Source organism: Lynx canadensis, chromosome B1 (genome assembly GCF_007474595.2).
Source record: "Lynx canadensis isolate LIC74 chromosome B1, mLynCan4.pri.v2, whole genome shotgun sequence".
NCBI lineage: Eukaryota > Metazoa > Chordata > Mammalia > Carnivora > Felidae > Lynx > Lynx canadensis.
Genome location: NC_044306.2, coordinates 123,817,486 through 123,833,578, shown reverse-complemented (window position 1 = coordinate 123,833,578; position 16,093 = coordinate 123,817,486). Strand labels below are relative to the sequence as shown.

The following is a 16,093-nucleotide window of genomic DNA, read 5'->3' as shown; positions in this document are numbered from 1 at the left end:
GAGGGAGACACAGAATCCGAAACAGGCTCCAGGCTCTGAGCTGTCAGCATCTCAGAGCCCGACGTGGGTCTCGAACTCACGGAACGCGAGATCATGACCTGAGCTGAAGTCGGCCGCCCAACCGACTGAGCCACCCAGGCGCCCCTCTCTTTTGCTTTCTTATTCTCAACTCTTCATTCACTCAATTTTTGTTTTGTTTTGTTTTGTTTTGAGAGAGAGAGGGCACAAGTGAGCAAGGGGCAGAAAGAGGGAGTGAGAGAGAGAGAGAGAAGAGGGACTCATCCAAAGCATGCACCAGCTCACCTGCAGCAGGGCTCAAGCTCACGTGATGCCAGCCTCAAACTCACAAAGCGAGAGATCTTGACCTGAGCTGAAGTCAGATGCTTAACTGACTGAGCCACCCAGGCGCCCTCACTTTTATTTTGAGTATAGCTGACACAATGTTACATTAGTTTCAGGTATACAGCCTAGTGATTTGACAGGTTTATACATTATGTTGTGCTCACCAAAAGTGTAGCTACCATCTGTCCTGTTACATGGCTATTATAATATCATTGACTGGATTCCTTATGCTGTATCTTATTCCAGTGACTTACTCATTCCATAACTGGAACCCTGTATCTTGAGCTTTGCTTGATAACTTAGTTCCTATTCTCTAGGACTATACTTGAAAGAAAATTATTATTTCCTCCCACAAAACTTTAAAAACTTTTCAACTTTACCTAAGCTAACATAATTTTATTTGGGTTTGTTTCTTCTTTCTAATAGAGCAGTAGTAAATCACTACAAATCTTGGTCAGTTCTTTGTTTCATTTATGCCCTGTGTCTCTTCATTTCCCCTTTTTCTTTACTGTGACTTAAATTCTTCTCCCCATCTTCCCCTCTTTTTCTCATTACACAGCTCTCCTCCTTTGGGGAAGCCATGAAATTTAACTCCCAAGATTATAGGGGCTATTTGCTGAAATTGGTTCAGGCCTAAACTAATCAATACATGGCATGGCATGGCATGGCATGGATCTGGCCAAAATAACTAATTCAGATCAGTTCAGTTGGGTGAACCATGGTACTTTTGGGGTTTGTTTTGTTTTGTTTTTTGAGGCAGGGAGGAGCGGTGTGGGGAGAGAAGACTTCTGTGTTGCTCTTCAATAAGACCTGAAACTGGTACAACCATTTTTCCTCCATGATATGGGCTAGTCTGATAATGTCAACACACAGAAGAAGAGAGTTGAGGAGAGCTCAGAGGAATGAATGCAGCAGGAGCAGGAAACCATTCATGAAGCTCAGTATACTTTCACATTTTACAATGGTGCAAATTGTAGGGTAGTACATTCCTCTGTTGGAGCATAAATTGGAGTATGTAGTAGTTTCTGTTATTTACAGTATGTCCTGATATGTACAGATTTAAAATAGATTTTCTGTTTATAAAATAATGCCAGCATATGGTATAGAACTTGAAATACAGAAAATGTTTTTATTGTAATTTTTTTATTTTATAAAATTTGAAATCATGCCACGTAAACATAGCTTACTTTTTAAAAAATGCTTTTTTGTTGTTGTTATTTATTTTTGAGAGAGAGAGGGAGACAGAGTGTGAGCAGGGGAGGGGCAGAGAGAGAGGGAGGCACAGAATCCGAAGCAGGCTCCAGGCTCTGAGCTGTCAGCACAGAGCCTTACGTGGGGCTCAATCAAACTCACAAGACACGAGATCATGACCTGAGCTGAAGTCGGATGCTTAACTGACTGAGCCACCAAGGCGTCCCTAAAAACTTATTTTTGAGCATCTGCTTATGATATCAGATATTTTTAAATGATGTTTTTAATGATTACATAATGTTCTTTTGGATGGCTAGACCACAATGGTAGTATCTATTGTTGGATATTTCTTAATTAAATCTTAATTAAAGATGATAATGTGAGTGAGCCATTCAGCTCTATCTCCTTCGTCCAAGGTTACAGTAATGTCAATTTTAAGTGACTCCTTTTTTCCTTTTCTATATACTTTTTTGCTGTTTGTTTTCCTGAAAAAGTGGAGTAAATTTTACATCATGTTGACTTGTTTGCTTCAAGTTGACTTGTTTGCATTAAGTATTATTTCCTTAAGTGCATTTCTTGGATCACTTTTTTTTTTATGATGTTCCATTAAGAAATGACTTGTTTATTTGAGAAAGAATGTATACTCCTGTTATATGCTTACAGTAAACATTAACAAATTAAGGACTTTAAAGAATCCTGAATCCTACAGATGTCAAATCTCTAGCTTTCTTTATGTTTTCACCTAAAGTATTTGACATAGAGTGGAGATGTGTCATTTACTGAAAATATTGCTGCATTGTGTTTTACTATAACCTCATACTCTTAATTTGCAATGAAGAAATCCATATTTACTATAGGAACCATATTTTCAGTACTTTCAGCTTTTAAGTGAACAATTCTAGTTATATACTCTGCTTTTATTGCAATCATGAAAACACTTCCTCCTGGTATTTACCTTCTCAGTAAATATCTTTCTTTTATTTTTTAACCACAGAACTCTTAATTTCTTAGCAACTGTTTTATGACCTAGTTAGTGGTAATGTTAAAGTAATCAAACTAGTAGATATCCTGGCTTTTTCTTGCAGAGATTTCCAAACACATGACTTCTCCCACTCCCACAGCTTACATTATCCCTGGAGTTCAAATGACTGCAAGACTTTCGGAATCATTTGTTGTAATTTTATAAAATGACTGTCACAACTTACTCTTTTAGTAAGACCTGTTTCTGATGGTGAGTCATTGTGTAAATGGGTCTTTGTTCTGCCCTCTTTCTTTTCATGACTGCATACATTTTCTCGCATCTCATGGTCCTTTTATTTGCTTAAAATCCTTACTGGAGAAAAAAGATTCTCACCAGTGAAAGAAACTATTTTATTCATTCCCCACTCCCCACTTCATATATTTCCATTTTCTTTTAGGAACATTAATTTCTTTTTTTTTTTTTTTTTTTTTTATTTTTTTTTTCAACGTTTTTTATTTATTTTTGGGACAGAGAGAGACAGAGCATGAACGGGGGAGGGGCAGAGAGAGAGGGAGACACAGAATCGGAAACAGGCTCCAGGCTCCGAGCCATCAGCCCAGAGCCTGATGCGGGGCTCGAACTCACGGACCGCGAGATCGTGACCTGGCTGAAGTCGGACGCTTAACCGACTGCGCCACCCAGGCGCCCCAGGAACATTAATTTCTTATTTGTCAGGCTCTTACTTTAATCTTCTGAAGCCAGCATACATTCCTCTTATGTGTTTTAAATTGGTTTTAAACCTGCTTTGCTTTCTCTATACTTAGTTCCCATTCTTTCCTTCAATTACTGCCTCAGTTTATCTCAAAATATTGTATATCCTTTTATTACTTCAGTTCTTACTACTGCAAAATATGTCAAATAAAAATATTTCTTGGGGTGCCCGGGTGGCTCAGTCAGTTAAGCGTCCAACTTCAACTCAGGTCATGATCTCATGGTTCATGAGTTCGAGCCTCGTGTCGGGCTCTGTGCTGACAGGGTGAAGCCTGGAGCCTGCTTTGGATTCTGTGCCTCCCTCTCTGCCCCTTCCCCGTTCATGTACTCATTCACTCTCACTCTCTCCCTCTCTCTCTGCCCCTCCCCCGCTCACTCTGTCTCTGTCTCTCAAAAATAAACAAACATTAAAAAATTTTTAAAATATTTCTCACATAATAACTGGTAAATCTAATCAAAGTATTGTTATCACCACATATCTGAATGAGTTGTGGTAGGAAGAGTAGGGGACTGGGAATCAGAGAAACTGGTTTCTTTTTTCTTTTCCAATATAATCTTATGTGGCCTTACTTGTAATATTAGAAAAACATAACCTATAATGCAGTTCTACATGACTGTTTTAAAAATGATGAGAGAATATCTTTGAAATTGCTTTGAAATTTAAAAAAAGCTCTCAATACAAATTTAAAGTAGCTGTTACGCTGGTCAGATATGATTAGAAAGATTGATGGACTTTCAGTCAGGCATCTTTAAATGAAAACACTGAGTCTGAGTAGGAATAACCTAAAATGGTGGGGTGGCATTTCAGAGAGGAAACGTGTGCAGTAGGGAGGTATAAAATAAGGTTAATTTGTTTTACTACAAGTAATTTAGTGTGACTAGCATGTAGGATGTCAATGCAACAGTTGGGAGACCGGTTGGGAAATATGACAGATGTGCTTGACTATCTCATTAAATGTTATGTTGGATCATTTAAAGATTTCAGTAGAGGAGTGACATGAAATTTACATTTCCTGAAGTTTATTTTGGTGTCATTGTAGATGACAGATGGGGGAGGATGGGAGCTGGAGTTAAGGAGACTCTTGAGGAGGCTGTTGGATTTAATAAAGGTCAGAACTGAGAACCTGAAGTAACATGGATGTACAAAGGATAGATGCAAAAGATGCTGGTGAGATGGAATCTGTAGAGCCTGTGTTTTTGATTAAACGTAGGTGATAGGAAGGCATTTAGTAAAAGAGACAAATTTATAATCATTCAAGAGCTTCTGGCTTAGATGGGTTTCCTGCCATTCACTGAGATAGAGACTAGTATGAATCTAATGGGAAAAGGGTAAATTTAATTTTGGAAATGTTAAATTTGAGGTATTTATGGCATATCCAAGTGCAAATGCTTTGTTTTCAGTTGGATAAAAGAAGAGAAGATTTGGGACTTGTCTATGTGGTAATAATCAATGATGCCTTGCATTTGGGTCAGATGGCCTAGGCACAGGGCCAGGTCTCTTGTTACACCTTATTCTAAAAATCTACCCCTTGAGAAATACATAGTTCCTCAGGGAACTTTGAGTTCCCTGGCCCTTTGGGTCATGAGTCCTATTCTTGGTCCTTGCAGTCAATCCCAAATCTGAATCTTTCCTTCATAGTCATAAAGGTCCCTTGGACATGTAATATAAAGATACCAGTTCTTTATTCTTCCCATAATTCTAAGTAAAATTTCACACATTTTTTTAATTACTCTAAATCAATACTTTTAATCTAATCTAGGTACATTTTTAATCCTATAGAGTCATACTAATAACAGTCATTATTTTTGTTTTTCTAACTTGGAGTTTACTATAAATTGGTTATCAGATGCATGCCGTTAATTTATTCTCATGTAGTCTATCTGCTGACATAACACCATAAATTCAGCTTATCTCAGTAACATACCTGAACACCCCCTCTTGGTGTTTAACTGCAAACCCAGTTACTTTAACATATTTACTTTGTAGCTTTGTTGGGAATTTTGGACTTTGTAGAAGGAATTATGAGTTCCTTCTCATTCCACCTACTCTTCTACCAGGTTATTGGCCTTGAGAAGTTCTACAGGTAGTTCTTTAACTTCTCCTCTAAGGCATTGTGTGTTATTGGCAATGTAGCCTGGCTCCTTGATTTATTCTTCTTTCAAGTTTCTCTAATCCAGTTGCTTGCTTTTCTTGTTCTTTCTATCACTGGCAGTTTCATAACTAAGTTGCCTCCTTGCCATCAGGAGGTCATGTGGAGTGTGGACATAGGACTGCAGGAACAGAATGAGTGCTTGCATAACTGCAAAGGCTACTGTGATGGATGTGATTCTTGCAGTAGCTCCCCCCAGATATTACTTAAAGTAGCAATTGTCCTTCATATATGGGTCCTTCAAACTTCAAGGACTGCCAGCTGCCCATAATTTGTAGGCATAGTCAAGCATTTTTATGACCACACCTAAATGTGAAGGGGGCGGGAGGTGGGGGGAAGATGTTGAATTGATTCCCACAAACATTTACCAGGAGTGTAGTTAAAATGTCAGTAGTAGTCTGGCTAAAGATAATGAAAAGTCTACCTTTCTTTTTTTTTTTTTTAAGACTCACGATCACAGTGCATGATTTCTTTACAGGTAGCCAATCATTTGGATTGCAAACACTAACTGCTGACTATTTCTTAATGTTCTTTTAAAATTATTTCAAGAGTACTCACAGATATCTGAGAACATCTTTTCGTTCACAGATAAATATACATTTTGAGATACAGTAGATGGCCAGTGCAGAAAGTATATATGAAATGAGGCTCAAGCTTTGTAATTATTTACTCTACAGTGGCATTTTAGTGGTAAGCAGTATTTGGTTCTTTATGTTTTTATGCCTAAGGAAAGAAGATAATTCCCAGCTGTTTAATTTAAAATTGAAACTTACATAGAAATCCTATGCTAGCAGGTTAATAGAATTCCTGTAAGATTTTTCTAAACTGTAAATCAGATTTATGTGAAAAAAACCAGATTACATTTTCCCTTTTATTTCTCTGACAATAGCATTAAAAAAATACTATTCCCAAATCCTCATTCGTTTTAGTGCAAACTATTTTCCCAATTCCTTGGATTGTAATCTGTGGCAAGTCTCATCAGAGTGTAAGAGTTTTGTATTGTTTTGTTTTCATTTTTGCCCCTGATAGTTCAGCTCTGATGTTAAGCCATTCTTTCAGTTAAGGTTAAAATGAGACACGTATGAGTGATTTGCACTTAACTGCTCGCCTCCACACACACAAATGCCTCAGCGTCACATCTAATTGTGATTCACGCCTTATGCCAGACTCTTGCTGTCATCCCAGCACCAGCAGATGGTGGGACAAGACCCCTGGGGCAGCGTGTCCCAGCATTCTGGGGATGTACATCTTCTGGTAACAATGGTCAGAAAAGGGAGGATTTTAATATGGCAAATTGAGTTCAGTTCTTTTTGGCTTCTTGGGGAAAAAAATCAATTAGTGGAAATTTGGTGTCCAATTTTCAGGTAGTACCTTAAAAACTTATTTTTTAGTCCAAGAAACAAAATAAAAGCAAAACATCACATTGTATTTTATAAATATTCTTGCTCAAAGGGCAGCTTCTGTGTTTAAGTCCCATCATGGGTAGTTTATGTTTGTAATAATCTGAATTATAAGAAACTTAGTAAGAAACTGCACACAAAAGAACAGGTTTCCTCTATTCATGCTCAAGTAAGTGTTCTTTAAGAAAAACATTCCAGTGGATGCCAGATAAGACACATGTTGATTTGTTAGTGTCAGCATCTGAAGTTGCTGTTTATGCTTTATGATTAGTGGCTTTAGACAAGTTTTACTTCATCTTTCAGGGCTCTGTTTCTTCACTTAAGAACTGAGGTTGTTTTAAGGTATCCCCACAATATCCTTTTTATTGTAGTATATAAAATATAAGAAGCTAAAATAGTATCAGATGTGTGAAAATGTACTGGGTTTATGGTAGCAACAGGAAATGCATGGGTGGAGTTTCAACATTGAATAACCTTGGTTACTTGATCTGTAGTACTGATATCATAGGTGAATACACACACACGTAACCAATTGCGCATAACTTTTTTTAAGATAATAAATCCGTGGAAGTACAATTTTCCATACAGTTCTCCTTTTCTTCAACCATTTCACAGTTCTCCTGATGATGTTAAGAGAATGTTAAGGTTCTTTAGCTCAGAATCCGCTGTAGCCAAAGAGTGCACGGAATAGTGGTTTTTAACTTTTTTGACCAGAACCTATAATTAGAAATACATTTTGCAGAGAGCAGGCATACACGTACAATTACACGTGTGTCTGCATACGCATGGTTCAAACCAAAGTTTCACTTTTTTACCTTACTATGGGCAAAATTTTTTTCTGTTCTTTTGTTGTTGTTGCAGATATTATTTTTGTTTCTTTTTTTAAAGTATGGTTTAAAAAAATTTTTTTTTTACATTTGTTTTTGAGAAACAGAGTGAGACAAAGCGTGAGTGGGGGAGGGGAAGAGAAAGAAGGAGACAGAATCTGAGGCAGGCTCCAGGCTCTGAGCAAGCAGTCAGCACAGAGCCTGATGTGAGGCTCGAACCCACAAACTGGGAGATCATGACCTGAGCCAAAGTTGGACGCTCAACTGACTGAGCCACCCAGGTGCCCCAAGTATTTATCTTTGAGAGAGAGAGAGAGAGAGAGAGAGAGAGAGAGAGAGAGAGAGAACGAGCTGGGAAAGGGCAGAGAGAGAGGGAGACACAGAATCTAAAGCAAGCTTTAGGCTCCAAGCTGTCAGCACAGAACCTGATGCAGGGCTCAAACCCACAAACCATGAGATAATGACCTTAGCTGGTCGGATGCTTAACCTACTGAGCCAACCAGGCTCCCCTTTTGTTTCTCTTTTTAAGAAAATACTGGTTCTTGTTCACCAAGCCAGAGTTCCTAATGGGCATTGGGATCCACAATTTGAAAAACACTATACTAAACAGTCAGCACTTACCATAAAGAAATACATTATTTTTTGGTAGACTCTCAAATTATTCTATTAAAAATGATTTTCTGGGGCGTTTGGGTGGCTCAGTTAAGTGTCCAGCTCTTGCTTTAGGCTCAGGTCACGATCTTATGGTTCTTGAGATTGAGCCCCACATCGGGCTGTGTGGTGATGGCACAGAACCTGCTTGGGATTCTCTTTCCCTCTCCCTCCCTCCCTCTCTCTCTCTCTCTCTCTTCCTCTCTGCCCCTTGCTTACTTGTGAGCATGTGCATACAGACTCTCTCAAAATAAATAAACTTGAAGAAATGATTTTCCTATTTCCTACTGATCATATCAGCTGCCATTTACTTAACAAGAAATCTTTAGAGTTCTCTCTTATTTGTACAAACATTTAAAAGGAGTGTAGTTACAATGTCAATAGTAGTCTGGCTAAAGATAATGAGAAGTCTACCTTTTTTTTTTTAAGGATATAAAGGATACAGAGGACTAAATTTAAATTGAATGTTTTAAAGAGCTTTTTAATTCTCTGTCTTTAAACACATGCCATTCCTCTTCCTTGATCAGAACCAAATAATGACTTTAAGTTTTGTTTCCTTGAGTTTTTCTTTAGTTCCTTCATTCCAGGTTCTTACTGTCTTTTAATAGGTCATGCTTTCAGTGACATGTTAAGAAAAAGTGAAGTAGCGCGGTTTCATAGAAAGGCTATTTGTATTTTAACAAAGAAGAGAAGGGAGAAAGGGAACTCTTGAATTTCTATATCAACAAATAGAGTTCTGAATACCATGGCCTTATTGCTGCTCATTCTCTTCTTCATGAGCAGTTATTTGAATGAGTTATATGAAAAACATAGTATTGGAACTATATGGTCTCCTCTATAGGATTCCATACAAAATGACATAAGGTGAATGATTAGCTCATTTAATTGTTATTAAAAAATTGCTATAGCATTGTAGGAAACCATAGAAATTATATAGATAAAGATATGCTGTTAAGAATTCAGAAGGGAAGTAGAAAAAAAGGCCTTGCTAGTCCAAATAGACCAGGTTGGAGCTAACATTGAAAAGCAGATTTGGTATGCCAGTGGTGTATATTCAGAAAGGATTCCTTTATAATATGACTTTAGGTAGACAAAACATTGTATTATAAAGTATTTTGTGCAAACAAAAACTTAAAATAAAGGCAGCTTTTTGAACTGAAAATTATAAGTATATTTCTTTTGTATAAATATATATACACTTGAACATATACTGAAATAATTTCTATTATGGACGGTGAAAATTCTTGGAAGACTTCATTGTAGATAATGTCAGTATTAGTGTTGAAGATTTTCCTTAAAGCTCTTTGTATCTCTTTCAGATATGGAAACAAGTGAAAAAATCCAAGGAAGTGGAATACTTCAGCTGTTTGCAAGTCTTTTGATTCCACAGTCTTCCTGCACAGCCAAAGTAGCTAACATCATAGCAGAAGTAGCCAAAAATGGTGAGGTTTTCCTCAAGAACTTTTCTGCTGGGAACATCTTCAGTTTTACACCTCACTTGTCAGTATGTTTTATTAATTTATGTTTTAATTTTGTAGATTAGACATTGTCCATTTCTTTCTATTTCTCTTTTCTTTGACTTTTTTTTCCCATATAATTGTTTAAAATGACTATAGTTATAGTCATTCTATTCATACATTTCCCATTTACTATTCTGTTCCTTCAGGGTAGAATTAAAGGGAAGTACTGCTAGTCCCTGCAGTACCTGTATCATTTATTACTTTGGTAATAGGATTCTTGAGCTTGCCACTGAGTCATTCATCTTTTTTTTTTTTTTTTTTTTTTAATGTTTATTTATTTTTGAGACAGAGACAGAGCATGAACAGGGGAGGGTCAGAGAGAGGGAGACACAGAATCTGAAGCAGGCTCTAGGCTCCGAGCTGTCAGCACAGAGCCGGACGCAGGACTCGAACTCATGGACTGTGAGATCATGACCTGAGCCGAAGTCGGATGCTTAACCGACTGAGCCACCCAGGCACCCCTGAGTCATTGATCTTAATTGTCACAGGAGAGCTTACCTTTTTCAGTGTATTATATGTTAGTGTGTATTATACCCAGATAAACTTCCTTCTTTTTTTTTTTTTTTTTATTAAATAGTCTAAGCCTATCCTACCAGTATTGGCACTTGGCTCTTAACTGCAACAGTGCAGTTGGAATGTATGTTCTGTTTTCTGCACTCACCTATGTAGGACATCTTTCTTTCTTTCTTTTTTAGTATTTGTTTATTTTTTATAGTGCAGGCAGGGAAGGGGATGAGAGAAAGGGGAACAGAGGATCTGAAGTGGGCTCTGTGCTGACAACAGGGAGCCCAGTGCAGGGCTGGAACTCATGAACCATGAGATCATGACTTGAACAGAAGCTGGTCACTCAACCAATTGAGCCACTCAGGCACCCCAGGACACATCTATTTCTTAAGTTTCCACATAAGAATACTATGAAAAAACAACAATGACAGCAAGACTTAGATTATATGATATCTAATCCATCCTATTAGATGTGGTTTATGTCCAGTGAGAGATTCTTTGGAAGAATTGTATTTTAGCAGAAATATTTGCACGTGATTTTAATTCAGTTTGAGAAAAACATGACTTCTTTTTAAATTTTTTTTTTTTAGAGGCCCCTGGGAGGCTCAGTCAGTTAAGCGTCCAACTCCGGCTCAGGTCACGATCTCACTGTCCATCAGTTCGAGCCCCGCGTCGGGCTCTGTGCTGACAGCTCAGAGCCTGGAGCCTGTTTCAGATTCTGTGTCTCCCCCTCTCTCTGACCCACCCCCATTCATGCTCTGTCTCTCTCTGTCTCAAAAATAAATAAACATTAAAAAAAATTAAAAATAAATAAAGAAATAAATATGTATTTTTTTAATGTTTATTTACTTCTGAGAGAGAACGAGGGAGACAGAGTGCAAGCAGGGGAGGGGCAGAGAGAGGGGGAGACACAGAATCCGAAGCAGGCTCCAGGCTCCTAGAAGTCAGCACAGAGCTTGACGCAGGGCTTGAACCCACGAACCATGAGATCATGACCTGAGCCAAAGTCAAACGCTTAACTGACTGAGCCACCCAGACACCCCAGAACACTGACTTCTTAAAGCTGTTTTTAAGTATAAGGGCTTTAGTTAATGTCATGTCTTTAGTGTGCCTGGATTTTCAAAATTTGATATTATTTTTAGGCCTTTTATTTTAGTAATTTGCATATATTATACTTTTAAGAAGTTTTAAAAATTCTGGCTTCATTTACATAATCAGTAGAGCAGGTGGCATGTAAAGTACTGGTATGTGTTGTTTGGGGCCCAGTGAACTTGTTCATGTGTGTTACCAAAAAAATTGCCATGAAATTTTTTCATTTGTTTAGGAGTTCTCAAAATGTCTTTCAAATTCCAATGAGGTTCTGTATTGGTAAATCATTTTTTGGCCGTTAGCTGAAAACTGGCCACCTATTGTTTTATGTCATGTCTCAGCTACTGTACATATATAATCACTATGCTGTGCTTTGTGGTTGAGCTAGTCATAAATGTTCAGATTCCTAGTGGTTTGGGAGTATTTAGTGTACTTCAAACAGGTTTGAAGTGCTCTGAATAGATTGCCTTGGGGCATCAAAGAACTCCAGAAGCAGATCTAGTTTGAGAATGGAACCCTTCCAGATGTTGTTTGTTAACCTAGACCAACCACTATGTGAATCTTCTTAGATGGAATACAGCTTGATTTCTTTTTTAACTGAAAAAAAATTTTTTTATGTTTATTTTTGAGACAGTGTGAGAGGGGGAGGGACAGAGAGAGATGGAGACACAGAATCTGAAGCAGGCTCCAGGGTCTGAGCTTTCAGCACAGACCCTGACATGGGGCTCGAACTCACGAGCTGTGAGATCATGACCTGAGCTGAAGTCAGATGCTTGATCAGCTGAGCCACCTAGCCACCCCAGTACAGCTTGATTCTTAAGATCACATGGTTTATTTTTTAACTTAATGAGAATTACAGTATAGATTTCCAGAAATCAGTTATTTTCTCAAAGTCTTTTCTCTTTTTTTCTTCTCAAATCTTTATTTAAATTCTAGTTAGTTGACGTATAGTGCATATTGGTTTCCAGAGTAGAATTCAGTGATTCATCACTTACAACATCCAGTGCTCATCATAACAAGTCCCCTCCTTAATACCCATAACCCATCTAGCCCATCCCACACCCACCTTCCTCCATCAACCCTCAGTTTGTTTTCTATCTTTAAGAGTCTCTTGGTTTGTTTCCCGCTCTCGTTCCCTCCCCCTGCCCCTTTATGTGTTCATCTCTTCTGTTTCTTAAATTTCACTTATGTGTGAAATCACATGGTACTTACCTTTTTCTGGCTTACTTCACTTAGCATAATACACTCCAGCTCCATCCACAAAAGCCTTTTCTCTTAAGAATGAGTTTCCATACTAATTTTAGCATAGATTCAGAAATTTTGGATAGTAAATTTTTGTGGATTGCCATTCCTCTGTGATCTTACTTAATATCAGTCATTATAATATTTTGTCACAGTTTCATGATAACTCTGCTGCTATAGGTTGCTTCTAGTAATACTTTAGTAGATGACAGCTATGTTCTAAAGACATAATAGAATTTGTAGCATTTATACTTTTAATCAGAGGCTTGTTAAGGGCATATCACTTACCTCTACTGGTTAAAATAAGTGGGATACATTTAAATAGTTATTTTTTGCTTAATCACCACATTGTTTTTGTAAGTGACTGGCTGAGAAAGTAAATTAGAATCTTTTTTAAAAATAAATAATATCTTCAGAAATGCAACATGACCCACAGAGTACATTAATTGGGCTTATATTTCTTCTTTTTAGAAACTTGGTGGTGAAAACAAGATTTTGTGAACCAGAGTTAAAAAGAGATTGGAAGGTGATTTTTTCATCTCCACTCTGCTGTGCATTTTATGTAACTACAGAGGAGAAATATTAGCATATACTTCATAGATTCAGATTAACCTTAAAATATAATTATGTTTAAATTTGTGCATACAAAATCTCCCAAAAATTAGCATACTAATGTTGAAATTCGAGAGGATTAGCAAGAAGTTTCATGTGCAAGTTTAATGTGGGAGCATAGCCATGATCATAAATTACAGTAAAGGATTTTGATACCTTTAAATAAAATATTCCCCTATGCGATACACTTAAGAGTGATTTGAGGCAAAAAAAAAAATAAGCAAGATAGGAGGTGTCTATGAATGTTTCCTCCTTTTCAGAATTGTATTGTCAAGATATAATAATAATTTCCTAAGACTAGGTGCCATTAATATGCCTACATTGTGCCAGGAGTTATGTACATTATTTCAAATTCTAATAACAACGCCATATGAGATAGGACTTTGCACATGAGATAACGGGCTAAATATCTTGCCTATCTTTACACAGCTAGTAGGTAGTAAAGCTGAGATTCAGACACTTATGTGGGGCACCTTGGTAGCTCGGTCGGTTAAACATCCAACTCTTGATTTCAGCTCAGGTTATGATCCCAGGGTCATGGGATTAAGCTTCACATTGGGCTCTGTGCTGACCATGGAGCCTGCTTAGGATTTTCTCTCTCCCTCTGCACCTCTCCCCCACATGTATGTGCTCTCTCTTTGAAATAAAAAATTTTTAAAAATATATGTGATAGTCTTTGGAATTTATGCTTCACCTTGTTTTATTCTTCTTTACTTCTCTTCAGTAAATGAGATATTATGATAGCAGTGGAAGAGGTACTAGTGATCTTAATGCAGGGATAGCAGTGTAAGACCTGAAAGATTAAGCTGATAACTGAAGTTAAAGGGTATAAAAAAACAGACAAAAGGTCAACCACTTGGCTTCTGTTCCTTTAGTCCTCTAAAACACTCCTTCCCTGTCTTGGACCATCAGCATCAGAATCACCAGGAACTTATTAGGATGCAGATTCTTTGATCCTCTCCTTCAGACCTATTGAAACAGGGACTCTAGGATCCAGCCATTTGGTTTAACAAGTCCCCCAGTGATTCTCATACCTCTATAGCTTGAGAACTAAATCGCAGTCTAACGTAATAAGGAATCAGTAGTTTGGATCAACAGTATGCTTTTTCCCCCATCTCTACTTTATCAGATTATAAAAGTCATTATCAAACTTTTCCACTTGAATGCTCCCAACCACAAAAGAATAAAAGTGTACGCCTAGGATGGACTAGAGAGGGCACTGCCAGAAACATGGAAGTCTCGTGTTTTCTCTTGTAAATTTGTTTTAATTTTGCCCTCTATAACAAGTATATGTCTATTTTAGTATTAAATATATGTATGCTCTAGAAAAGTTGTTGGATAAAATTAATACCCACCACCAAAAATAACGCACCAGGTTGTCAGGTAGCTTTAAGTATTCTTGATATTGTAGTTTTGGAAGTTTAACCTCTGTCATTTTGTAAGAATTAGTAGCAATTTTTTAACAAAAGGCAATACAAAGTATAAATGAAAAATGTGACAACAACCTGCATATAAAAGTCACAGCTTTTTATATATTTATTCCTCATAGTTTTCCTTGTCCTTCTGAAGAAAACTGTAAAAAGCTAAGAGTTAATAATTGCTATGAGGTTTTTAGAGAAAATTCAAACTGAATATACTTATTGTTTAGTGTAACAAACATTAAGGCAGACTCTAGCACTCTGTTTTTATTTGGCTTAAAGAGTTTAGTTTTAATAAAATAGATTTGGTTCTGTCTGGCAGCTGAAAGTGGCTTTTAATATTTGATAAATAGATATGTAAAAAGCAGGTTTTATAAAAAGAAATTTTTTATTTTATAGTTTTATCACAGTACTGTACTTTGTGATGATGCTAAATGATATGTAATTCAAGTAGGTTTGGGAAAGTAAAAGCAAAAAAGAAAGGAAGACTGGATTTAGAAAGAAATAGAGATATTCTATCAAACATTTGAGTGTTTTGCTACAAAGGAAAAAACTACTCTTAAGAAATCAACTTTACACTTTCTCACACCATTTACAAAAATAAACTCAAAATGGATAAAGGACCTAAATGTGAGACAGGAAACCATCAAAACCTTAGAGGAGAAAGCAGGAAAAGACCTCTCTGACCTCAGCCGTAGCAATCTCTTACTCGACACATCCCCAAAGGCAAGGGAATTAAAAGCAAAAGTGAATTACTGGGACCTTATGAAGATAAAAAGCTTCTGCACAGCAAAGGAAACAACCAACAAAACTAAAAGGCAACCAACGGAATGGGAAAAGATATTTGCAAATGACATATCGGACAAAGGGCTAGTATCCAAAATCTATAAAGAGCTCACCAAACTCCACACCCGAAAAACAAATAACCCAGTGAAGAAATGGGCAGAAAACATGAATAGACACTTCTCTAAAGAAGACATCCAGATGGCCAACAGACACATGAAAAGATGTTCAGCGTCGCTCCTTATCAGGGAAATACAAATCAAAACCACACTCAGGTATCACCTCACGCCAGTCAGAGTGGCCAAAATGAACACATCAGGAGACTATAGATGCTGGAGAGGATGTGGAGAAACGGGAACCCTCTTGCACTGTTGGTGGGAATGCAAATTGGTGCAGCCGCTCTGGAAAGCAGTGTGGAGGTTCCTCAGAAAATTAAAAATAGACCTACCCTATGACCCAGCAATAGCACTGCTAGGAATTTATCCAAGGGATACAGGAGTACTGATGCATAGGGGCACTTGTACCCCAATGTTCATAGCAGCACTCTCAACAATAGCCAAATTATGGAAAGAGCCTAAATGTCCATCAACTGATGAATGGATAAAGAAATGGTGGTATATATACACAATGGA

General features: G+C 37.4%; 1 protein-coding gene across 5 annotated transcripts in view; it reads left to right on the top strand.

Annotated features, from left to right (window-relative positions):
- Nucleotides 1-16,093, top strand: part of RAP1GDS1 (Rap1 GTPase-GDP dissociation stimulator 1) — a 179,035-nt gene that overhangs the window by 55,863 nt on the left and 107,079 nt on the right. For 3 of the 5 annotated variants that reach the window (XM_030313403.2, XM_030313402.2, XM_030313401.1), the window contains exon 3: nt 9,613-9,735. In XM_030313403.2, coding sequence (XP_030169263.1) covers nt 9,613-9,735 — 123 coding nt within the window. Of the gene's footprint in view, nt 1-9,612; nt 9,798-16,093 lie in introns of those variants that run through there. The other 2 variants (XM_030313405.1, XM_030313404.1) reach the window with 2 other exon arrangements.